The sequence below is a fragment of the Thalassophryne amazonica genome, chromosome 16 (assembly GCF_902500255.1).
Source record: "Thalassophryne amazonica chromosome 16, fThaAma1.1, whole genome shotgun sequence".
NCBI lineage: Eukaryota > Metazoa > Chordata > Actinopteri > Batrachoidiformes > Batrachoididae > Thalassophryne > Thalassophryne amazonica.
This window is the reverse complement of record NC_047118.1, coordinates 12080803-12105163: the sequence shown is the minus strand read 5'-3', so window position 1 is coordinate 12105163 and position 24361 is coordinate 12080803. Positions and strand designations below refer to the sequence as shown.

At 41.1% G+C, this 24361-nt stretch overlaps 1 protein-coding gene across 4 annotated transcripts in view; it reads right to left on the bottom strand.

The window, feature by feature from the left end:
* Window positions 1–1892: 1892 nt before the first annotated feature.
* The window catches only part of ezh1 (enhancer of zeste 1 polycomb repressive complex 2 subunit), a 58170-nt gene continuing 35701 nt past the window's right edge, over window positions 1893–24361 (bottom strand). For 3 of the 4 annotated variants that reach the window (XM_034189400.1, XM_034189402.1, XM_034189403.1), the window contains exons 11-20: window positions 19465–19649; window positions 15254–15345; window positions 12754–12782; window positions 12530–12655; window positions 11430–11608; window positions 10708–10803; window positions 7434–7518; window positions 7254–7334; window positions 7092–7176; window positions 1893–6989 (exon numbers count right to left, since the gene is read on the bottom strand). In XM_034189400.1, coding sequence (XP_034045291.1) covers window positions 6929–6989; window positions 7092–7176; window positions 7254–7334; window positions 7434–7518; window positions 10708–10803; window positions 11430–11608; window positions 12530–12655; window positions 12754–12782; window positions 15254–15345; window positions 19465–19649 — 1019 coding nt within the window. In that variant the 3' untranslated portion in view covers window positions 1893–6928. The remainder of the gene's footprint in view (window positions 6990–7091; window positions 7177–7253; window positions 7335–7433; window positions 7519–10707; window positions 10804–11429; window positions 11609–12529; window positions 12656–12753; window positions 12783–15253; window positions 15346–19464; window positions 19650–24361) is intronic. The other variant, XM_034189401.1, reaches the window with a different exon arrangement.

The window sequence follows — 24361 nt, the reverse complement described above, 5'->3', positions numbered from 1 at the left end:
ATGGTAGTGTACTCTAGGACTAGTGGTCCCTAAGACTAGCAGGAAGTTTCCTCTTCTTCTGGGCGTTTTACGTCTGTTTATGTATTCAAATAACATTTGAAATTTTCAAATTTGGTCTTTTTGAAAGGCAAGAATAACATAAACATTAAAAACAGCATTCACACAGACACAATAGGGCACTTTGCACAGTACTATGCTGTAAAAAAAAGGTAAGAAAGCATAAAAACCCACGGTGACGAGTGTTTGTTCAACCTGTAAATGCAACATTTAACTAATTGTTTTAAGTTGAGAAAACAAACTCATAAATGTCACTGCATCCGGTTCACTTGAATTTGTATGTTTTCGCAACTTTTTAAAAAGTGTGTATGTAGTTGCACATGTATTTATCTTTACTGCTGGAAACATCTCTTGTTTTTTGGGAAACACTGTAAATTGACACTTAAATACAATGATGTTTGTTCAAAAAATGTATTTGAAGAAGCATGTATTAAATAAAATCTTTATTTAGAGGCAACCCTGTTCTGGGTTGCAGACACAACTAATAACTGTACCGTGAATATTTCAGCAGTTAAATCCTTTATAATATCCATATTCTATACTTTCCAAATCCCCTGTAAACACTGATTGAGTGCTGTGCAAGGTCTTAGGCACAGAGGTGCTTCTGTTTAAGTATATATATTGTGATGTTTTTTTCAGTCATCAGTGTCAGAGAAAAAATATTCAGTGACTCAAACATACCTTAAAAAATGGTAACAAATTGCAGTGTTTTTTAAAATGTTGGAATTATATCACTCATTTCTGTAGATAATAAACATATTAATTGTGAATACATAATATGTTCTTTAAATTTCAGAACCTCAAATAAGCATTAAAAAATAAAAACAATTACAGTATTTAAAAAAGTGTTATAATAATAGTAGACCACTTATTTTTGTAGATAATATATGTGCCAATTCTAAATAAATAATAAGATGTTTAAATTTAAGCAATTCATATATGCATTTTAAAAAATAATAAAAAGTTGGAGGGTTTTTTTTCCACAACTCTTAGTTGTACTTATCAAGAGAAATTTCTGTCCTTCCGTCTATCCATACAGCAAAACCTTCTGTGTCCTAAAACTAAAGAACGGTAAAACTCTCAAAATTTGAAATTTTATACATCAGTACTGGGAGGTTAAAGCTCTGCCTTACAAATAAATAAAAATAAGAATCATGCATTTCTGACCTATATAAATGGCTATTTCTGTATTTTGGGTTTCAAGCAGGAAATGTACAGAAGCCCTGAAATGCTCACATTTTCCACTAGATGGCGACAAAAGCTGGTCAAATGTGCAACACCATCTTGTTTTTTCATTTGAGACAATAACCTCTTGGAAATAAAAGATGGGCTACCAGCCAAAAATCAATGTACAGTGATTTATTTAAAAACAGACCGGTTTATTCTTTATTTGAAAAAGTGCACAAAGCAACCACACAAATGTTGATTGTATTTGTCTTAGTTTTAAAGTCTTTAATCACACTTTACGGTAAAATGTTTTGTCGTTATGTTTGCGGTTTTCTATCTGGTGCCTAAGACTTTTGCACACCCCTGTAAAGTGAGGTATGAAAAAATGGCACCAGACTGAGGTCAGACTTCTCAAAACTGCTCCATCCGAATCCTTCTGCAGCAAGTCCCAGAAACCTTGATTACAACTGCGCAATTTAGAAAACATTGTGTTGTTGTGCAGCTTCGCCTGATCTTGTTTTGTAACCCCGTCACTGTAAATGACCATTACTGTGTCAAAACCACTGCAAAACTGTCACATCAATAAAAGAAGCTTGAAGGAAATTGTCACCGTCTTATTTTAGCTGAGCTGCTTCTCACATGTGCAATAACACTCTGACAAATACATGTAATGTACAAAGTTAAACTTTTATTATTATTATTAATATTATTATTACATAGGCATACGCTGTACATAGCCGTAAACTCATCTCTACTGAGAAAGATCTCATCTAAAAATGGGCAAATAAATGAGAAAGAGTGAAGAACAAAACTGGAATTAAATGATATATGATGTGCATTCACATGAAGGAGACTTTAATATTCGGTTAAACACTGATTTTTTTTTTTTTTTTTTTTAATAAATCTTGCAGGTTTGTTAATTTTTCAACACTTCCACACCGTTTCGACTTTTACATGGCCGGTTCCTGCCTCCTCCACATGTGTGGAAAAGGAGGCCGGTGTCACAGACAGAACAGTCCCCTTAAAAATCGGTTTCCGCTAATGACGCGGTTCATGGATTATCGCCTCGTTTCTGTTTCTAACTGCACTCCAGTCAACTTCTATCTCAACTTTTGTACAACAATCATTTTCACATAAATTCAGCATTACTTCATCATGAAAGGTGGCAGAAGTGATCAGAGCACTGTGGCTAAACGAGCTGTTAGCTGATGCGTTCACTGCGCATCGGCCATTTCGATGCGTCACAGAATTTTTCCTCGGTTCTGCTTAAAACGGCTTCGTTTCTGTTTAAAACTGACTTTAGAATGATTTAAGAGGTTTTATCTTTATGATCTGATGGTTAATAATCTCATTAATCCATTCGATTGCTTTGGGTGAAGAGACGCAATCTCAGACGTGCTGCTGAGGTCCGAAATGACGCATATGCAGATGCAAAAGGCGGACTGAATTTTCGGGGCGGACCTTTGGTCTGCGACACCAGCACACAATGGCAAAGTCATGTCACTTCTGGGAAAAAAAAAAAATCTACCTGGAATTGACATGACACACAGGCAGCTGGGACAATTATTTATTAATTTTTTTCTGTTCTGCTTTAATTTAGTGTGTCAGTGAAAAAACACTAAAAACGAAAAGGTAAAAACTGTTTGAGTAGAATTTTATGCATCAAAAATAAATATCCATTAAAAATGAGCAGCGTAGCATAGGAGGAGGGAACCAGCCTGACTTACAGCTGTGTGAGCCAATCAGATGCAAGAACACCCTCCAGCCAATGAAATGGGAGGAACTCGATGCCAATGTTGCAGACAAGACAGTCCTCCCCTAAAAATTGGACCCCCCTCCCTTCACTGTGCATGCGTCATTTTAAAGTGTCAACAGTGTTATTTCTGTGCGTCATTAGCCGCATTTCACCATTATCGCCTCGTTTCTGCTTCAAACTGCGTTCCAGAGTCATCATCTATCTCAGCGACAGATATCTGAAGCTTTTACACAACAACCATTTCCACATAAATTCAGCATTATTTCTTCATAAAAGACGGAGGAAGCGATCAGAGCGCCACAGACGTGCTGCTACGCCTACGTCATTTTGGCGTGTCAGTTGCGACTTGTTTCTGCATAAAAAGGCCTCGTTTTCTGCTTAAAACTGACTTTAGAATAATTTAAGAGGTTTTACTGTGTCATCTGATGGTTAATAATCACATTATTCCCTTTGATCGCTTTGGGTGTAGAGAGTCAGACTCAGAGAGTTAGACTCATTCATGCGCAGTGAAGGCAGGGTGGACCAATTTTTAGGGGGGGACCGTTCGGTCGGCGACACCGGTTGTCTGCCTCCTTTTTCCGCGTGCTCAGAGGAGGTGGTGACCAGCCAGGATTTTTACCTGTGTGGAATCATTTGGCACTTACACACACACACACACACACACACACACACACACACACACACACACACACACACACACACACACACACACACACACACACACACACATATAGTTTTTTTTAAGGAAGACTGTGTTAATCTGCAAAAATTAAAAAGCTTAGAGGTTGTCTGAGGGCAACGGTAAACACGCGCAGATGCGCCATGTGTGTCGTATGTACCGTGTAACAGTAATACATTTAAAAAAAAATCAAAGGAGGAATGAGATCTTTTCACCATCAACTCTACAGGTTACATTCAGTCAGTCGGTTTCTCGTCTGGTTGCCTAATTTTTGCAGAGCAGTGACATAACTGCTTGATATCTTATTTCACTGAAAAGACACGGCGGCGGTGACGCGAAGCTGCGACAAAGCCCGGCCGAGCTCTTCTGAAGAGCAGGCGGAACGTCACGTAACACTAAGTGCACGGCTGCGGCTACAACACGTAGAACGGTTTGTGTGAGAAGGCCGCACGTGCACGCTTACTGATCATCATAAAGTGCCATGGAAAAAGCTTACAACGAGCGCTGAGAGGTTAAAAAATTTTTTTTTAAAAGCAGCCTGGCGCTAAGTAGCATAATACACCGAATGACGGCTAAATGTAGCATCTCTACTGTTATAATGGATGGTGTGGCAAACAAACACAGATTAGCAGTATTTCCACTTGAAATATTGAACTCTACACAAGCTTGGCATACACACACCTGCAAGGTTCAGTTGTTACTGATGGAGAGTTAAAGTTGTCATATTTTTTCAGAATGTGTTTTGATCCACCTTGTCTAGGTACATGTGGCAGAGGTGTCACGTTAAGCATCCAAAAGGCCCACGATGCTATGAGTGTGTGTGTAGAAATGATCTTGATTCGTAGATTTTGGCCTGAAATGGCTTATGTGACATATGTCATGGAAGTCCATATTTGAACTCCCGCTTGTTCTATGACACACACCAACCGCACTAAAGAAGGAGAAAATCTACTTAAATTGATCGTGAGTGACACTCAAATGAGTTAAGTTAGTAAGTGAGGATAAATATGGTTGTTAGTTTTGATCATCTTAATTCCTTTGAATGCCACCAATCAAAGCACTTTATGAAGTTGGTCCAACAATTCTCTCTTTTTTGTCATTGTGCCTATTTGCTGCTGAAATTTACAAATAATGCAGTCATTACACTGAGGGCCCTATCTTCCACATGGCACAAAGTAGCACACGGTGCACCGCAAATGTCATTGCTGGTTTCAAGTGATATAGTTGTAATTTTCACGTCGATCACCAACGTTGTTTAAGTAATAAATGTCCCTGCACGTTTGCGCTAATGGACGTGCTAGCCGTGGGGTGCGTTCAGGCGCAGTGTTGGTGCAGTGCTATCTGAGGCAGTAGAAAAACATTGTACCACAGACCAAAAACAAAAAAGTCTGGTTGACTGTTACTGTTTATAAAGTACAATACTCAGATACGGCTTACATGGGTGGGTTCATGACACGTCTGTGCTTATGCACACAGTGATGTGTGTTAACCCTCCTCATCACTCAAACTAAATTGAAAAGTCAATACCTTTCATTTATTCATCTTCTGCTGCTTATCTGGGTCTAGGTCCAGTGGCAGCAGACCAAGTAGCCCACCCCACACTTCCCTATTCTCAGACAATTCCTCTAACTCTTCCCGGGGGATCTCAAGACGTTCCCAAGCTACGTGGAAAATATAGTCCCTCGAGCATATCCTGAGTTTTCCCTGGGGCCTCTTCCCGGTTGGACACGTCTGGAAGACCACCCTAGGGAGACAACCAGGAGGCATCCTCACCAGATGCCCGAACCACCTCCACTGGCTCCTTTTCGATGTGAAGAACCAGCGGCTCTACTCAGAGTCCCTCCCAGATAGTTGTGCTTCTCACCCTGTCCAGGAGTGTAAGCCCAGACACCCGGTCACCCGAAGGACGAATCTCATTTCCGCCACTTGTATCTGTGACCTCATTCCTTTGGTCATTACCCAACGTCCATGACAGTAGGTTAGCGTAGGAGCCTAAATCGACTGGCAAATTGTGAGCCTTGCCTTCTGGCTCAGCTCCTTCTTCACCACAATGGTCCAGTACAGCCTCCATAAAAACATCATATGCCACCCCAATCCACCTATAGATCTCATGCTCCAACTTACCCCCACTTGTGAACAAGATCCCGAGATACTTAAACTCCTCCACTTGGCCCAATAACTCAGTAAAATAAAAGTAATACATCTGGTTTGGACTATATTTTTATGCTGGTTGCCTTTGTCCCAAGGAAAACCACATGAGGTTTCAGGAGCAGCAGGGGTCTCTCTGCATCTGATGGCATATGGAGGAGATTGGCTAGTTGACGGAGGAGGAGGTTTTGCAGGAACGAGACATGCAACTGCTTCACATCAGGGAGCTTTGGTGGATGCTCCCATAAATTATCTCCTTGCCAGAAAACCTCTCCATTCTGTCCCCTGTTGAGTCCACCATCTAAATAGCAATGCACCAGGTTCAAATACACATGGCTCTTAAAGCTAATGACTGACGACACACTGGTTGACTTCATTTTCGGCCCAAAACACACCCATGATCAACTTAGCAATTACACAGAACTCTTCTGCGCCTTTTGCCTTCTCTGGAGCTCGACACAACCCCGATATGGTCAAACATCAGGGTTTGTCCGTATTAGGGTTGTGTCCACCACACTGCAGCTTGTCAAGTTGGTCCCTAAAACTTGGATATTTCAGAATTTTCTCCATCTTAAGGACAATAAAAGTGATATTTTTATTATTCTGTCCGTCAGATTGTAGTAGCAATACAGTCATATTGCAACTACCTCAATGTTGACTACTTTCGCTTATTTTACAAGACAGTTAATTTAGTTATTTTTTGTGTCTTTCTGTGCGACTGTCTTCCTGTCGTACATCGTTGTGCATCATGCTCGAGCTGTTCTTTTGTATTTTTATTATTTTACTGTAGAATTATTCTTATTTTAGTTGTACAGTACTTTGACCTATACGTGTTTTAAATGTGTTCTGCACGTACATTTGACTGACTCCTTGACAGACAGCGAACACTAAAAACAGGGGGCGGAGCAAGCAGCAGCTCCTCTCCATTTAAAGCAACAGGAAGAGAAACAAGTGGTTTCACAGAGAGCTGTGAGTGAGTTGATGACGCATCGCCTTGTTGTCGATGAAGTATTTTGGCGACAGACTTGAATATCTGTGTTGTTTGTTTGAGACACCTGGTGAAAAGGGGCAATAATATGACCCCTTTAAGGACAGGCTATAGATGTAGGCAGCAGGCGCAGCTAAGTCATATCCACCTCCCTCTCTATCCCCACGTATTTGAGGGCGTCAGCTTGACTGTATCTGTGTGAAGAAGGTGACAGAGTCAGAGTTTGCTTCAAATATCACCAGAAAACAGCCATTCAAAAGCAACTGAAATCCCCCCCAAAAAGCCAGCGAGTCTACCTGTAGTCAAAGAAGAGCTCCTCTCCTTGCAAGATGGCTCTTTTGGCAAAAATCCCAATGCGATGGTCTCCATTTACCATCACCACTGTAAGAGCAGAAAACATGATGAGCTAGTTTTTTTATGTCAGAAAATTCCTCAAAATTGGCGTCATAGCAGCTCACCTTTAGCGTAGCAGTTGGGATTAACTGAATGGTTTGCAAAGCGAATTTTGTTCCCTTTCCTTGTGGCATCCACCACAAAGTCTACTGAGAGACACAAAATGCATCATGCGCATTACTTATACTGCAACACAGTACTGTACCGTGCACAGCTACAAGCGGAAAGGGACGTGGAAAACTTGCCATTGTTCAAATTGAAAAGAAAGCTGGACATGTATTTGTCGTAGATCCTGCCGCGTCGGTCCGCCTCATCTTGGGAGATGAGCTGCTTAAACACACACACACACACACACACATATAACACACCCTGTGATTAAAGAATACACACCTTAAAGCCACAGCATGTAGGATTTAGTGCCATCTAGTGGAGCGCTTGCAGAGTGCATTATGTTTTGCCATTTTCCTTCATCTTGCGATGGTGATTTTTTTAACCTTCCAGTTCATAAAAATAATGCTTCTTAAACTTGCTAGCCTGCACTAGCTACTAGCAGACTAGCGATATAGGGGAGCAACCATGGATCGCTCATCTTTTTTCTTTAGTCTTCCAGCCAAACCGCAAAATGCAAAAGGGTGTTTTTAGGCTACTCTATCAACATGGCAGTGCCACACGCTGGCATCCATTAGGGGGTGTACTCCCATATACACTCAACAAAAATATAAACGCAACACTTTTGGTTTTGCTCCCATTTTGTATGAGATGAACTCAAAGATCTAAAACTTTTTCCACATACACAATATCACCATTTCCCTCAAATATTGTTCACAAACCAGTCTAAATCTGTGATAGTGAGCACTTCTCCTTTGCTGAGATAATCCATCCCACCTCACAGGTGTGCCATACCAAGATGCTGATTAGACACCATGATTAGTGCACAGGTGTGCCTTAGACTGCCCACAATAAAAGGCCACTCTGAAAGGTGCAGTTTTGTTTTATTGGGGGGGGGATACCAGTCAGTATCTGGTGTGACCACCATTTGCCTCATGCAGTGCAACTCATCTCCTTCGCATAGAGTTGATCAGGTTGTCAATTGTGGCCTGTGGAATGTTGGTCCACTCCTCTTCAATGGCTGTGCGAAGTTGCTGGATATTGGCAGGAACTGGTACACGCTGTCGTATACGCCGGTCCAGAGCATCTCAAACATGCTCAATGGGTGACATGTCTGGTGAGTATGCCGGCCATGCAAGAACTGGGACATTTTCAGCTTCCAAGAATTGTGTACAGATCCTTGCAACATGGGGCCGTGCATTATCCTGCTGCAACATGAGGTGATGTTCTTGGATGTATGGCACAACAATGGGCCTCAGGATCTCGTCACGGTATCTCTGTGCATTCAAAATGCCATCAATAAAATGCACCTGTGTTCTTCGTCCATAACAGACGCCTGCCCATACCATAACCCCACCGCCACCATGGGCCACTCGATCCACAACATTGACATCAGAAAACCGCTCACCCACACAACGCCACACACGCTGTCTGCCATCTGCCCTGAACAGTGTGAACCGTGATTCATCCGTGAAGAGAACACCTCTCCAACGTGCCAAATGCCAGCGAATGTGAGCATTTGCCCACTCAAGTCAGTTATGACGACGAACTGGAGTCAGGTCGAGACCCCGATGAGGACGACGAGCATGCAGATGAGCTTCCCTGAGACGGTTTCTGACAGTTTGTGCAGAAATTCTTTGGTTATGCAAACCGATTGTTTCAGCAGCTGTCCGAGTGGCTGGTCTCAGACGATCTTGGAGGTGAACATGCTGGATGTGGAGGTCCTGGGCTGGTGTGGTTACACGTGGTCTGCACTTGTGAGGCTGGTTGGATGTACTGCCAAATTCTCTGAAACGCCTTTGGAGACGGCTTATGGTAGAGAAATGAACATTCAATACACGAGCAACAGCTCTGGTTGACATTCCTGCTGTCAGCATGCCAACTGCACGCTCCCTCAAATCTTGTGACATCTGTGGCATTGTGCTGTGTGATAAAACTGCACCTTTCAGAGTGGCCTTTTATTGTGGGCAGTCTAAGGCACACCTGTGCACTAATCATGGTGTCTAATCAGCATCTTGATATGGCACACTTGTGAGGTGGGATGGATTATCTCAGCAAAGGAGAAGTGCTCACTATCACAGATTTAGACTGGTTTGTGAACAATATTTGAGGGAAGTGGTGATATTGTGTATGTGGAAAAAGTTTTAGATCTTTGAGTTCATCTCATACAAAATGGGAGCAAAACCAAAAGTGTTGTGTTTATATTTTTGTGGAGTGTAGATATGAACGGGTCATTCTAAGGCTATGAAAACACATCAAATCCTTAAATTGGACACACTATAGCTTTAACCCTCTGGGGTCCGAGGGCATTTTTTGGACAGTTCACTCGCCTGGCATAAATGGTTTATTATTGCTGTTAACAGCTCTCCCTGCATCCCACAATCAAGTTTTATGTCTCTTTTTTTCAGGACAACCTGTTCTTTCATAATATATATATATGCTTTTGTTGTGTTTCATAAGTGTAATAAAGGTTTACAATCAGAAATAAGAAAGGAAAAAGTAAAGCGAAAAATAATTTTCCACACACATTTATTCAAAACACACAGCAAACTATAATAAACAACTGTTTTGACACTTTATAAAGGTCATTTGAGGTCTTGTGTGAAAGCCTACAACAAAAAAGTTCAAACAATAAACACAAATGCACAGTTTGAACAATATATACAAAATGGTCTATGCGTTTTTGTTTGTCTTCATCTCAAAGCAGTTTCTGTCTGCTATTACACAAAGGTCACATCATAAATTTCTATTTCTACTGTGTTTTGGAGTCTTCTGTCTGACTCTGCAAGCAGCTTTCATTTCACACTTTGGCTCCAGTCTGAGGAGCGGCCCCTCTACCTCACCCCAGTGATATGGTAAACAGTGCTTTATGCCAGAGGAAGAGAGCCACAGAGTTATCCAGTAACATTCAAATGCAAACTAGTGGAGCAATCCGGATAGTTACACACTCTTTGTTTGAGCACATGAGATTGTCATGTGAGGCTCTCCGTCTGCTTTCACATTCGCTGTACGTAATGGCACAGGGCGCTTTGGAGGAGTTAGGGGGCTATTCAAACGGGCCAAATAGTAAGATATCACTCCTGAAAATGATCTTTGGTTTATCACATCAGGTAAATCTGCCCTACAATTGGATTTTGGAAAACCATGTGACAGTGAACCAATTCCAATTGGACACTCACATTGCGCATGTCATCACACAGCTTCTATGGGGAGTACAAAGATGGCCGACGGTGGATTGAAAGTCCGTGGAGTTAAATTTTCAGCAAAAACAAAAGTAAGTTTCTATCTCATATCATTAAAAAGGTGTTTATAATTTAGTAAAGCTTGGTCCCAGCCATCGTATATGACGGCATCGGCCCCAGAGGGTTAAGTTACAATAGATCCAAAGCTGTAGTAGCTGAATGGGCTCACCTCACCGCAGTATTCCGAGATGAACTCATTCTTCTGAACGGGCTCTTTTATGAAGGTGCCCCACCCAGCAACATCCGATGGTGCCAGCAGGAGGTGCTGTGGAAACAAAGGAGTACATTAGTCATGAGTGACATCATCACTAATCAGCTAAACTGAAAAGTTAATGACGATAACCATTAATCCACTAACTCAAAAGCTAACTTTTATAACACTAAACCGATAAACCGCTAAAAAATTTAGTGGAAGTTACAGCTAACGTTTAATATGGACTCGGTCGTTGCAACATTGGATGACACTGCTGGCTACTGATAGAAGTAAAGACTCACCGCCCCCATTCTTAGTTTTTGCACTTTCTGGCTGCAAGTCATTGAAGTAAATGTTCTCAGTGAGAATTTGATATCCGGGGGAAATTTCTTGCAGCTCGCTATTATTTTTCTTATAACCGTCTGAAACAGGCGACATCACATAACACTCAGATGTGGTCTACACTGCGCCCTCTGCTGAATGAAAGTGGTACTGACTTTCTACCTTGTTTCAACCAACAAATGAATCTGAATTACATTGATTCTGGACTTTTAAAATATCACATTGTAAAATTAGACATCGTGATATTTGATCTTGTGATTATTAATAATTTTTCTCCACCTTCCCATTGAGTCATATTCTCAGTGTGGTGCTTGGCCCCCTGGTGGCCACCCATGTGCATCCACCTATGCTTTCACCTTCTTAAGGCCTCTCTGGATGCTGCAGTTCTTGCAGGAGACCACTTTACTGTCCCAGTGGTCTGCAGCGCCACAGGTCATGCAAAGATCTGGATCGCACTCCCTCACTGCCAGGTAGCATGGACACTGCTTAGTGTTGCACTGCGTCTTACACCTGCAGCCTGGGAAGCGGTTTTGACCTGGAAAACATTTAGACACACAGCTGCTCAGAAAAGAGATGCAGTGTTTTTCAAAATTCATGCAGCAACAGAGCAAAATCAAATCATAGAACAGAATACGACTATGATAAATAATTCCATTTAAAGGCATCTGCAGCATGCAGCGGTGGAGCAATGCTGCAAACCTCATCAGTCAGAGACCTCTGCTGGCAGCTATTCTGAATTGCAATTTTGCAGAGCGTAACGTAACACCCTCAGGGCGGATGAACAGAAGGATTCTGCAAGAATAACTAAGAAGTCTTTCCAGGCGCCTCTGCTAAGGGAACATCTAAAACAAGAGCTCCAAGCGGCATTTATCTTCTCTGTTGTGCCGTTTAAAGCTCCCCCCTTCGCGGTCTGTGTGTGTATCATCACGCACGTTCTAACTGGAGCTGTCTGACGCACACTGATGTCGGAGGTGATGCTGCACATCAGGCTCGAAGCCCGTCTGGTCCCTTTGATTCCACTCCAAGCTGTTAGACCGCACACATGCGAAGCTGTGGGCTGCTTCCTGTTTGGCCCCGGCTCTGCTCAGCTACGGGAAAAAGGCGAGGAGCGAGTCGGGGTGAGGAGGAAGGGGGTGAACGCATGACCGACCAAACTGCCACATTGTAATCCAGAAAGGACAAATGGAAATGGCTGTTTTGGAAAATGAGGTTTGCTGCTGCATTCTGGAAACAAACCTCTCTCTCTACCAGAGGACAGATTGTCCTCTGACTGCAGGATCATTTTACATTCCACTGCTCTCCTCCTCTACCAGCGCTTTAGAGATCGCGAGCAGCTGTTCGCGGAAAACTAATCTCATTTGACATCACAAAGGTGAAGACACTGGAAGTGGGAATTGTGTTTCCTTTTTTTTTCTTTAAGGAATCGGTTCAGGTGAAGAGGCAAGATGACACTCACACTCGTGCTCGCACTGGCAGAACTTTTCACAGAAATTCTGGGTCATCACGCACGGGCAGGAGCTGTCGCAGGGGTGGTCTGGGTGGTCACATGGCTGGTAGTTGTACACCTGATTGGAGGAGTTATCTGGAGCAACAGAGAACAAAAGGCCTCAGAGTGGCACAAAAAACTGCAGCGTGTTTCAAAGGGCAGAGCTTGTAGCGTGTCAGCGCAAAGGAACGTACCTTTCTTTAGCTGAATCTTTGCCCATAACCTGGAAAATGAAGCACAACATGAGCTGCAAAAGCTGAATAATGTTTGCTATGAATGCAGAACAACAATTTTACACACAGTCTTTTAGATGAGACAGAACTTTACTGATCCCTTGGGAAGACCCCCTCAGGGAAAGTGAGGTTCCAGCAGCATTGTATAGCAGCACACAGGGTAAGAAGCACACAGAGTATCAAAAGTGAAAGTAAAAAAGAAAACAGTTTGCAAATATAAGAGCAGGCATGGTGGCCAAGTGGTGAATGTGCTTGGTTTCAGTGCAGAAGGTTCCGGGTTCAAATCCCACCCCTGCCACATTTCTCCATGTAATGTGGAGTTGCGTGAGGAAGGGCATCCGGCATAAAACCTGTGCCAAATCAACATGCAGATCTGCTGTGGCGACCCCAGACAGAGAACGAGGGAGCAGCTGAAGGGACTTATTACTATTGTATTTGTGCATGCTCAATTTTAAAGGTTTTTTTCTTTGATTTAAAGTTGTTTGTTTGTTTGTTTTTAAGAATTTAACTTTACAAATAATTATTTGAGATCAGTCATTAAGTGCAAACAAGGGAGCAGCTGAAGGGACTTACTTACCAGGCATACTGATCAGTACTGTTTTACAGGCTACTCCTGTTCCTCTCATTCCCATCCCCTGTCTTCCTGTTACTCCTCCTCCCCGAGTGAGGAGTTGTACAGTCTGATGGCCTGAGGGACAAAGAGTTTTTCAGTCTGTTTGTCCTGCACTTTGGAAGGAGCACTTTGGAAGGCTCCTCTGGTTGCCGATGACAGTGTGCAGAGGGTAACTGACATTGTCCATAGTGTCCAGCAGTTTGTCCAGTGTTCTCTTCTCTGCTGCCGTCACCAAAGAGTCCAGCTTCATGCCAACCACAAAGCCAGCCCATCTGTCCAGTCTGGATGTGTCCTTCTTGGATGTGCTTCCCCCACAGCACACCACGGTGTAAAAGAGGATGCTGGTTACTACGGACTAGTTTGAGGGGGTGGAAGAAAGACACATTGGTCCGTATCTTCTACCCACTACTGCTACTGTTGGTTTCCACCCAATGCAAATGTGGCTGTCACGGCCACTTCCACTTGCATGTGTCGGAGTGTTGGACTGAAACTGAAGGGCAAGGGCATTGGTATCATCTTGCACCAGAAACCATTGGTGCCATAGACCAGCAACAACCTGGCTTTACCCCTATGCAGTCGGGAAAATGATACACGAGCATTCCAGCAAGAACAATCAGGCTGCTGAACAGCTTTTTTCCCTGTCGGTGGTCAGATTCATTAAGTCCCAGTTCATACCCCCTCCACCATTAACTTTAATTCAGTTGACTGTTTGCACTTTAAATGGGTATTTACGTCTCCACAATAATCCACTTATGGTTGGACTTTAATATGTACATTCTTGCAACAGACCATGTTGTCCTTTACTTTGGCCATTAACCAACCTACTTCAAAGTCTAATCACCTCTCAGTATTTATCCAAAGTAACATTCCCACCAAGTTTGATCCATCTGGGCTTCTTGTACAAAAAGGTGTTTTCAGACCATCCAAGTAATATTTTCACCAAATTTGATGGAAATCCATTGTCGTTTTGATCTCACTTGCTCGGTCTGTACGAGAAAATATCAGACCTCGGGTCTGATACTTTCCCATACAGTCCGAGCAAGCGAGGTTAATAAATCATTATATGGATGTTTTTAGCTGCGCCGACAAAATTGAATTGATATTTATGGAGTTTTGCTAACTTTCTGGTTTGTAATGAAGTGTTCAATCTGTTCTTGACTGTTAGGAGCTCTGTTTTCATCTTCATTTTGCATGTCCTCTTCCAGCTTCTTTGCTGTTAATTCCTCCGGTTCAAATTCGTCAGTGTAATAAAATTCGCTCGGAGAATGGTCCTCTTTGTCGCTCTTGATTTCTTTGTTCACTTTTTGTTTTATTTTGCTTTTAAATTTCACGCTATGAAAATTGTAAACAAAGTCAGGAAATCTGATACACAATCTGGACCGATTGTCATGGTAATGGTCTGAGATGGGAAAACCTCAAGACTGGAAATCATCAGCTAGAGAGTTTATCTTCACCTCCTGCAATTAGTTCAGTGAATGCATGCAAGTCCAATCTCCAACACAAGATGTCTCCATATACTGTAAGCAAGTTCTGCAGCCTGCAGTGGAGAAGAACCACATGCTCAGGTCAATAAGGTTGAATATTCACTAGTGAAATGACGAAGACTAAACTGAAGTTCAGTGAATTGTCAGGAATCTTCACATCTACATGAATACAGTACATCAATTGTGCTGATTTTTGCACACTTTTATTGTACATTTTGTGTACATGCATGTTTCAGTGTGACTGCATCATCCCTCTGTTCCAAGGGCAATGCCAGCAGCTCTTCTGGGACTGCTGCAGCGTAATGACGTGGGAACTGCATGAGAAATGTGTATCAGATGTTCACACACTCTTTTCACATTTTACCTGTGTTTCCGCTTCTTCTTTTGAGGAGAGATGCCTCCATCCTCCACAGGAACACGATGGATCAGGACTTCTTTCACTGCAAATTCATACACCTGAGTTGAAGAAGAAGAAAATTAAGAAAAAAAAAGACACCAAAACCATAAACGTCATATAAATGTGACACAAATAAAATGATTGTTCAACACAATGCCATTGGGAAATGTACTTATTACACTGCAGATCGTCCTGCTCTGACCTTCCTGTCAAAAACCCCCTGCAGAAGCCAGACACACACATACATGACAACATAGATACACAAATGTTCCCATTTACCTGTGGGTGCCAAATCCCAGACCTGAGCCATTTCTGAGCACAGAGACATAAAATGATGCAGCTGGTTTATCATTTCTACTCACAGCGCAATTTGGTACATCACAAATGTGATCAAAACTGCGCACAGAGCACAGCAACGCCACGACTGCATCTCAACTGTATCAAGCATGCAAAAAAAAAAATGTTACAAGGGCCTTTTAACAGTCAACTTTATTCACAAACAAGAAGCATACAGATGAGAAAGATGAGAGTCTACAACTTCCCCTGGACACTGCAGGTTACTTCCCCAGCCAAAGGCAGGTACCCATTAACAGCTGGGTAGACTGGGATAATAATGCAGGTTACGAGCATGATTCACTAAGGATTTGTGTGTGTAAAACAAAAAAGATGCTCAAACTAAGTAGGTCATGGAGCAATGTAACACATTCTGATCTACAAACTCTATCTCCACAACATGAGTCTTGAGTCCAGGATGGCAACTACCCAAGCAGACAAGTGGTCCATCCCTGATCTCTCAAAGGTAACCATCCTGCATGCTGGATCATGCACAGAGGAATTAATGTGCATGGTGAGCTGCTAATGGGGTGCAATGAGAATTGCATCTTTCAACTGTGTAAAATAGTGCGTTTGGTTCATTTAACACATTTGCCTTTATAAATATGCAATTTGAAGTGTGTCTACCCGAGCGTGCAAAATTGTGGGAAGTAAACATGCAAGGATATGCAATGCAACGTTAAGGTCAAAAGGAACTTTAGTGTCTTCTGACAGCGTCAGTATTTTGCAAGTTTGAAATCAAGGTGATAACTGTATTATGAGATTGCAGGCATGCATAACTATGATTCAAGGTCATTCCTCATGAGCTGTTCGGGGTATGCATTTCTTTATTTTCACTCTATAATCTTCAGTAAAACAGACAACACCAAGATTAAACATTAAATTATAGTAGCCATGAATGTGTGCTGACAGCTGCCTGCGTGCATCAGCACCATAGAAAACAGCAGCTACAAACGTAACATATATCACATCCTCTTTGGTTATGTGAAAGTAAAGTTTGCCATTTCATATATATTACCAATAGGATATTGCATTGTGTTTGCTCAGTGAATAAGGTCTACATCAGGGGTCATCAACTCTACTTCTAGAGATCACCTGCACTGCATGTTACCCAACTCACCCAGTGCTAATTAACTATGTCATATGTGCTCAGCCAATCAAGAGCAAGAAATTTCTGGCTTGACTATTCTTCCTGTAGATGTAGCATGCAAGGGCAGGTGATCTCCAGGAGCAGGGTTGCTGACTCTTCTCTGACCTTGCTTGTGACTAGAGCATTGAATTATGAAACTTATGATTTGTTGCTGTAAAAATCCATGTTTCATCATAGCAACAACATAGTTTGGATTTAATGTGGTTTGCAGACAAAAGCAGACTGGCTGGACGAGCTCATAAACAGGTACAAATATATAAAGATGGATGCAAAAGACAATGCTGCCCTCATAGCTGTTTCAAGGTTGCATTTTTTTTCCTCTCTGTATGCTTTTTCAGCACAGTATCAAGTGTCTGTAGATGCTGATATGTACTTTAGACATACCTCCTGGTGACCAAAGCATAGTGGTCACCAGGAGGTATGCTGCATTTGCATGTTTGTAGTAATAGACAATAAACTGAATGTTGTATTATTTTCTGTGAGAATGGCACACAACACACTGCCATGGTATGCAGCATCAATCATTATAAATATTCAATTTTCAAAGGACAGACCAGATGATTTACCTTTCATGATGGTGAAAGTAAGACATTAGATATTTTAGTAAACAGACATCCAGGTTTACATCATACTGCAGTGAGAAAATTAGTTGTAACATCGCAAAAAGTTGCCTTTTTAAGATGCAGCCAGAATGACAGTGTAATGTTATAATATAACACAGCACCATGTCAGGTCAGGGTGCATGCAGTGGTGCCATGTGTTGATGCATCCACCACACCATGGAACCACCTTGGGTCCCAGATGGCAACCATGGAGGCAGACAAGCAGTGCATCCTCATTTCTCAAAGGAAACCATCTAGGTGAAACATGGGTGTACCCTTGGCTTTCTCCAGCCATTGAGGTCCTCAACACTGAGGCGCCTGTATGCTGGGTCATGCACGGAGGAATACATCATATGACCAACGTTACCTCACACTGTAACACACACACACACACACACAAACACTTGTAAATTACTACCTGTCTGATTATTAGAGCCTGACAGATATGTATTTTTTGGGGGTGCCAATATGATACTGATATTAGGGAGTAAAAAGAAAATTGCAATACATATATATCCACTGATATATACATATAAAAAGTAACAAAGATACCTAACATTTCATTACCAAACCCTTATAACAAACATTAAACAACATTTAATTGAAGCTTGATGTTTTACAGTTTAAATATGAACTTTACTATAACAACAAACACTGTCATACTGCCTTCACTCTAAGTAGCAGTCACTTTGTCATGTCGCTTAGCATTTGCATAAAACAGACTTCTTGTTTGTTTTGGCTCTGCCTGCATAGCGACCTCTTGTCATTGTAAAACACCCACCCGATTAAAAATGAATGGCCATTTGCACATATTTTCTTTGTCTCTTGTAGCTAATGTGACAAAGGGGTGATGGGGTCCCAACCATGCTTTACAGCATTGTAACCAATGCTGTTAGAGTGCCCTCTGCCAGACACACTATAGAATGACACATTTTCAAACCGCCAAACTGTTTTTCTGCATTGCTTATTTGGTAAAATTAAAACCTTTCATATCGGCCAAAATAACACCAATACTAACATGTTAGTGAATGGCTCATATAGGGCGATATTATAAGCCAATTGATATATATCTGTCTGGCTCTAATGATTACCATTGCAAAATTACTATTGCAGATAAATGGCATTCTGCTATAACTTCCACTATGTTGTTTTTTTCTTTGCAGCATAAGACATCAATGCTATTTGAACCACAAGGCAATAAATGCATCACAAGAGAATATGACAAAGCCACATCTGGTAAGCATCCCTGTTTTATGGTGCTACATGTCATCCTCTCTGTCGTCAGCCTAATTAAGCACACCATTAAACCACAGCCCCGGATGCTGGTGTTATGACACTTGCATTTACGCAAGATGATAGGAATCAGCAATGAATGTATATTGTCTGATAGAGGTCATTTAGATGCTGGAACAACTACACATTATTTAGAAAAATGAGCTGAGGCTCATGGCAAATATTTAAAACGATATTTAATAGCTAATAAAACCAATGAACACCCCTTGAGATAGTTGTTATTGTATGCCTCACATTAATGGCACCTTAATGTGTTTTAATAATTTGTCATAAATCCTCCTCATTGTGTTTGTGTTTCTGCACTATTTCCATCTTCATTCCCTTCTTTAACCATGTGTGTAACTTTGCATATACCATAATGTGCTTACTGGAATGCAATGCTAGTATTATAGTGGTTCCAAGAGAGGTTTTTAGGTGAGGAAACAGATGTGCATGCAAAGCATCAAAGTATGCAAGCTGATCATTTATCACCAAAGCTCCCTGCGGTGAAGCAGTAAGATGAAGTTTCATATTTTTCCACTCATGGCCACTCTGATGCCGCTATGGATACCAGAGGTTTTAATTCTGGATAGTCAAAATGCATTTGTAGACATGTCAGTTATATTTCTTACTACTTAGAGAGTAATTCCATATCTTCAAATACATTTTGCTTCAACAGACTGCAAATACAAGTCAAAGTGTCTTTGCAGATATATAAACTGTAATTACAGATAGTAAAGTGATGCATTAAATATGTTACAACGGCTTGCCACAGTCATCGTGTTCAGACATCTGAAAATGAAAGCCAGGTAAAATTTCACCTCCTTGCAGTTCTTGGTACCGATGAGGCGAGCGATGGCGCAGAAGTTGTTGAAGTACGTGCCATGCAGAACCCTGAACATGGACTCCTCCGCCCCGCTCCACTCGACCAAACAACAACCCTGCTGCACCCCGTCCTCATCCCCAGGACGCAGCTTGGTGGGAGTCTGGCACCGCGAGTTTCCTTCTGTTAAACACATAAAGACCCTTATTACTTATAGCCCCTTATTGTCAGGGCTATAAGTTGCTCCGGAGTGTAAGCACTATTTATTTTTGAATAATATATTTCACCAGAATTCAAGAAAAATCATTTTGTAACAATCTGAAAAGACAATTGAGTCACCCACCCACATAACAAACAGGCTAATTATTTTGTTTCCACTGTACAGTGTTAAAAAAAAATCAGTTGGGTTTATGATTAAAAAGCAAGCAAACAAAAACAAAACAAGAAGTTGTGATTGCAAAAATAATTCTGTAAACATTAAAAATGCCTAAATACCTTTACAGAACATGTAAAGTTGGTGTAAATTACAAAAATTTACATTTAAAATCAATGAATTCAACAGCATTTTTGCAAAATTAACAATATTGTGTCATTTTGAATCTAACTGTTTCTGTAGAAATTAAATGTGGTGGCAGTAATTAAACCATTACTTAAAAAGCCATCACTTGACCCAGCTATCTTAGCTAATTATAGGCCAATCTCCAACCTTCCTTTTCTCTCAAAGATTCTTGAAAGGGTAGTTGTAAAACAGCTAACTGATCACCTGCAGAGGAATGGTCTATTTGAAGAGTTTCAGTCAGGTTTTAGAATTCATCATAGTACAGAAACAGCAATAGTGAAGGTTACAAATGATCTTCTTATGGCTTCGGACAGTGGACTTATCTCTGTGCTTGTTCTGTTGGACCTCAGTGCTGCTTTTGATACTGTTGACCATAAAATTTTATTACAGAGATTAGAGCATGTCATAGGTATTAAAGGCATTGCGCTGCGGTGGTTTGAATCATATTTGTCTAATAGATTACAGTTTGTTCATGTAAATGGGGAATCTTCTTCACAGACTAAAGTTAATTATGGAGTTCCACAAGGTTCTGTGCTAGGACCAATTTTATTCACTTTATACATGCTTCCCTTGGGCAGTATTATTAGACGGTATTGCTTAAATTTACATTGTTACGCAGATGATACCCAGCTTTATCTATCCATGAAGCCAGAGGATACGCACCAATTAGCTAAACTGCAGGATTGTCTTACAGACATAAAGACATGGATGACCTCTAATTTCCTGCTTTTAAACTCAGATAAAACTGAAGTTATTGTACTTGGCCCCACAAATCTTAGAAGCATGGTGTCTAACCAGATCGTTACTCTGGATGGCATTTCCCTGATCTCTAGTAATACTGTGAGAAATCTTGGAGTTATTTTTGATCAGGATATGTCATTCAAAGCGCATATTAAACAAATATGTAGGACTGCCTTTTTGCATTTACGCAATATCTCTAAAATCAGAAAGGTCTTGTCTCAGAGTGATGCTGAAAAACTAATTCATGCATTTGTTTCCTCTAGGCTGGACTATTGTAATTCATTATTATCAGGTTGTCCTAAAAGTTCCCTAAAAAGCCTTCAGTTGGTTCAGAATGCTGCAGCTAGAGTACTGACGGGGACTAGCAGGAGAGAGCATATCTCACCCGTGTTGGCCTCCCTTCATTGGCTTCCTGTTAATGCTAGAATAGAATTTAAAATTCTTCTTCTTACTTATAAGGTTTTGAATAATCAGGTCCCATCTTATCTTAGGGACCTCGTAGTACCATATTACCCCATTAGAGCGCTTCGCTCTCAGACTGCGGGCTTACTTGTAGTTCCTAGGGTTTGTAAGAGTAGAATGGGAGGCAGAGCCTTCAGCTTTCAGGCTCCTCTCCTGTGGAACCAGCTCCCAATTCAGATCAGGGAGACAGATACCCTCTCTACTTTTAAGATTAGGCTTAAAACTTTCCTTTTCGCTAAGGCTTATAGTTAGGGCTGGATCGGGTGACCCTGGACCATCCCTTGGTTATGTTGCTTTAGACGTAGACTGTGTTTCATAATTATTGTATGGCCTTGCCTTGCAATGTGGAGCGCCTTGGGGCAACTGTTTGTTGTGATTTGGCGCTATACAAGATTGATTGATTGATTGAAATGCAGTTGTTACTTATTGTAGGCTGAATCCAATTTGAGCCGGTGTCGCTGATCAAATGGTCTGCCCCAAAAAATTTGACCCCCCTGCCTCCACTATGCATGGATCATTCTGAAACTCAGAGTCTCCTCACCCAAAGCGATCAAACGGATTAATGTGATTACTAACCATCAGATGACAAGGTAAAACCTCTTAAATCATTCTAAAGTCAGTTTTAAGCAGAAACTAGGCCATTTTAAGCAGAAACGAGGAGATACTCACTGATGCTTTGAACGCATCAGCTAGCAGCTCGTGTAGCTATTGCGGTCTGATCGCTTCCTCTGTCTTTTATTATGAAATAATGCTGAATTTATGTGGAAATGACTGTTGTAAAAAACTGTCGCAGAGATAGATGATGACTGGAATGCAGTTTGAAGCAGAAATAAGGTGATAATCAGTGAACCGCGGCTGATGACGCATGCGCAGTGAAGGCAGGGCGGACCGTTTGGTCGGCGACACCAGGCCACGACAGGAGTTTTTGTATAAGAGCCACAGGTTGATCTATTTTTGTTCGTAGATTCAACTGTTGAAGGAGAAAGCGGCTTTGGTAGCATTGAAACTGGGATATTTCACTGTCACACAATAGCAACTACTCTGAAACATATAATGAGTTGTGTATCATATTGCAATGGTAACATATTTTTACTGCATTTGTACAATGTACAGTAGTGTTCAGAATAATAGTAGTGCTATGTGACTAAAAAGATTAATCCAGGTTTTGAGTATATTTCTTATTGTTACATGGGAAACAAGGTACCAGTAGATTCAATACATTCTCACAAATGCAACAAGACCAAGCATTCATGATATGCACACTCTTAAGGCTATGAAATTGGGCTATTATTAGAACGCTGTTCTTCTGAACAATGTCTTGAACATTGAGGCTTGAGGCTTTCAAAGAGAAAAGCATGTTCAACAGGTGCTGGCTTCATTCTTAAATAGGGGACACCTGATTCACACCTGTTTGTTCCACAAAATTGAAAAACTCACTGACTGAATGCCACACTACTATTATTGTGAACACCCCCTTTTCTACTTTTTTTTTTTTTTTTTTTTTTTTTTTACTAATAGCCCGATTTCATAGCCTTAAGACTGTGCATATCATGAATTCTTGGTCTTGTATTTGTGAGAATCTACTGAATCTACTGGCACCTTGTTTCCCATGTAACAATAACAAATATACTCAAAACCTGGATTAATCTTTTTAGTCACATAGTACTACTATTATTCTGAACACTACTGTATGTTAACATAAGGAGTTCCGAAAAAAAAAAAAAATCATGCCTGTTTATAACTGGGCAGACTATATCTCAATAGGATACAGTGGATTATGCAGTTCATTATTTTAAGACACCGGGAGCAATAGGGGATTAAAGACCTTGCCCAAGGACCCTTAGTGATTTTCCAGTCAGTCAGGGATTTGAACCCAGGATCTTATGGTCTCAAGCCCAACACCTTAACCACTAGACCATCACCTCCTTACGTACTTTTAATGTATTTTATATAATTATTCTAGGAACCACAGTTTCTGTTTTTTTTACCTTTAAAAACAACAGATTTTTTTTTTATTTGGTTTTTAATAGTGGATGGGAAATGTCCCAAACTGTGATTTAATTACAGTTGTGCTTGTAAGCTTACATACCCTGGCATAATTTTTTATTTGTTTGGCCATTTTTCAGAGAATATGAATGATAACACAAAAACTTTTTTTCCCACTCATGGTTAGGGGTTGTGTGAAGACATTTATTGTCAAACAACTGTGTTTACTCTTTTTAAATCATAATGACAACAGAAACTACCTAAATGACCCAGATTAAAAGTTTACGTACCCCAGTTCTTAATACCGTGTATTGTCCCCTTTATCATCAATGACAGTTTAGAGTCTTTTGTGGTAGCTGTGGATGAGGCTCTTTATTTTCTCTGATGTTAAAGCTGCTGATTCTTCTTGGCAAAAAGCCTCCATTTCCTGTAAATTCCTGGGCTGTCTTGCATGAACTGCATGTTCGGTGCATTGCCCCCCTGCCCCCCCACCTCCTATGCCTATGATGACAGGTGAACTTGGTCTTGTGTTTTGGATCGTTGTTATGTTGAAACATCCAAATATGTCCATGCACAGCTTCTGGGCTGATAAGTGCAAATTTTCCTCCAGTATTTTCTGATAACATGCTGCATTCATCCTGCCATCACTTTTGACCAAGTTTCCTGTGCCTTTGCAGCTCACACATCCCCAAAACATCAGCGATCCACATCTGTGTTTCACAGTAGGAATGGAGTACCTTTCATCATAGGCCTTGTTGACCCCTCTCCAAATACAACGTTTAAAGATGTGGCCAAAAAGTAAAATTTTGATCTCATCACTCCAAATGACTTTGTTCCCTGTGCTGTTTGGCATATTGTGAGCGGGATACTTTGTGTCATTTGTATAGTAATGCCTTTCTTCTGGCGACTCGACCATGCAGCCCATTTTTCTTTAAGTGCCTCCTTATTGTGTATCTTGAAACAGCTGCACTACATTTTAAATCAAAGAGTCCTGTATTTCAGCTGAACATATTTGTGGATTTTTCTTTGTATCCCAACCAATTTTCCTAGCAGTTGTTACTGAAATTTATGTTGGTCTACCTGACTGTGGTTTAGTTTTCCTCATTTTCCGCTTATTGATTAGTTTGAACACTGCTGATTGGCATTC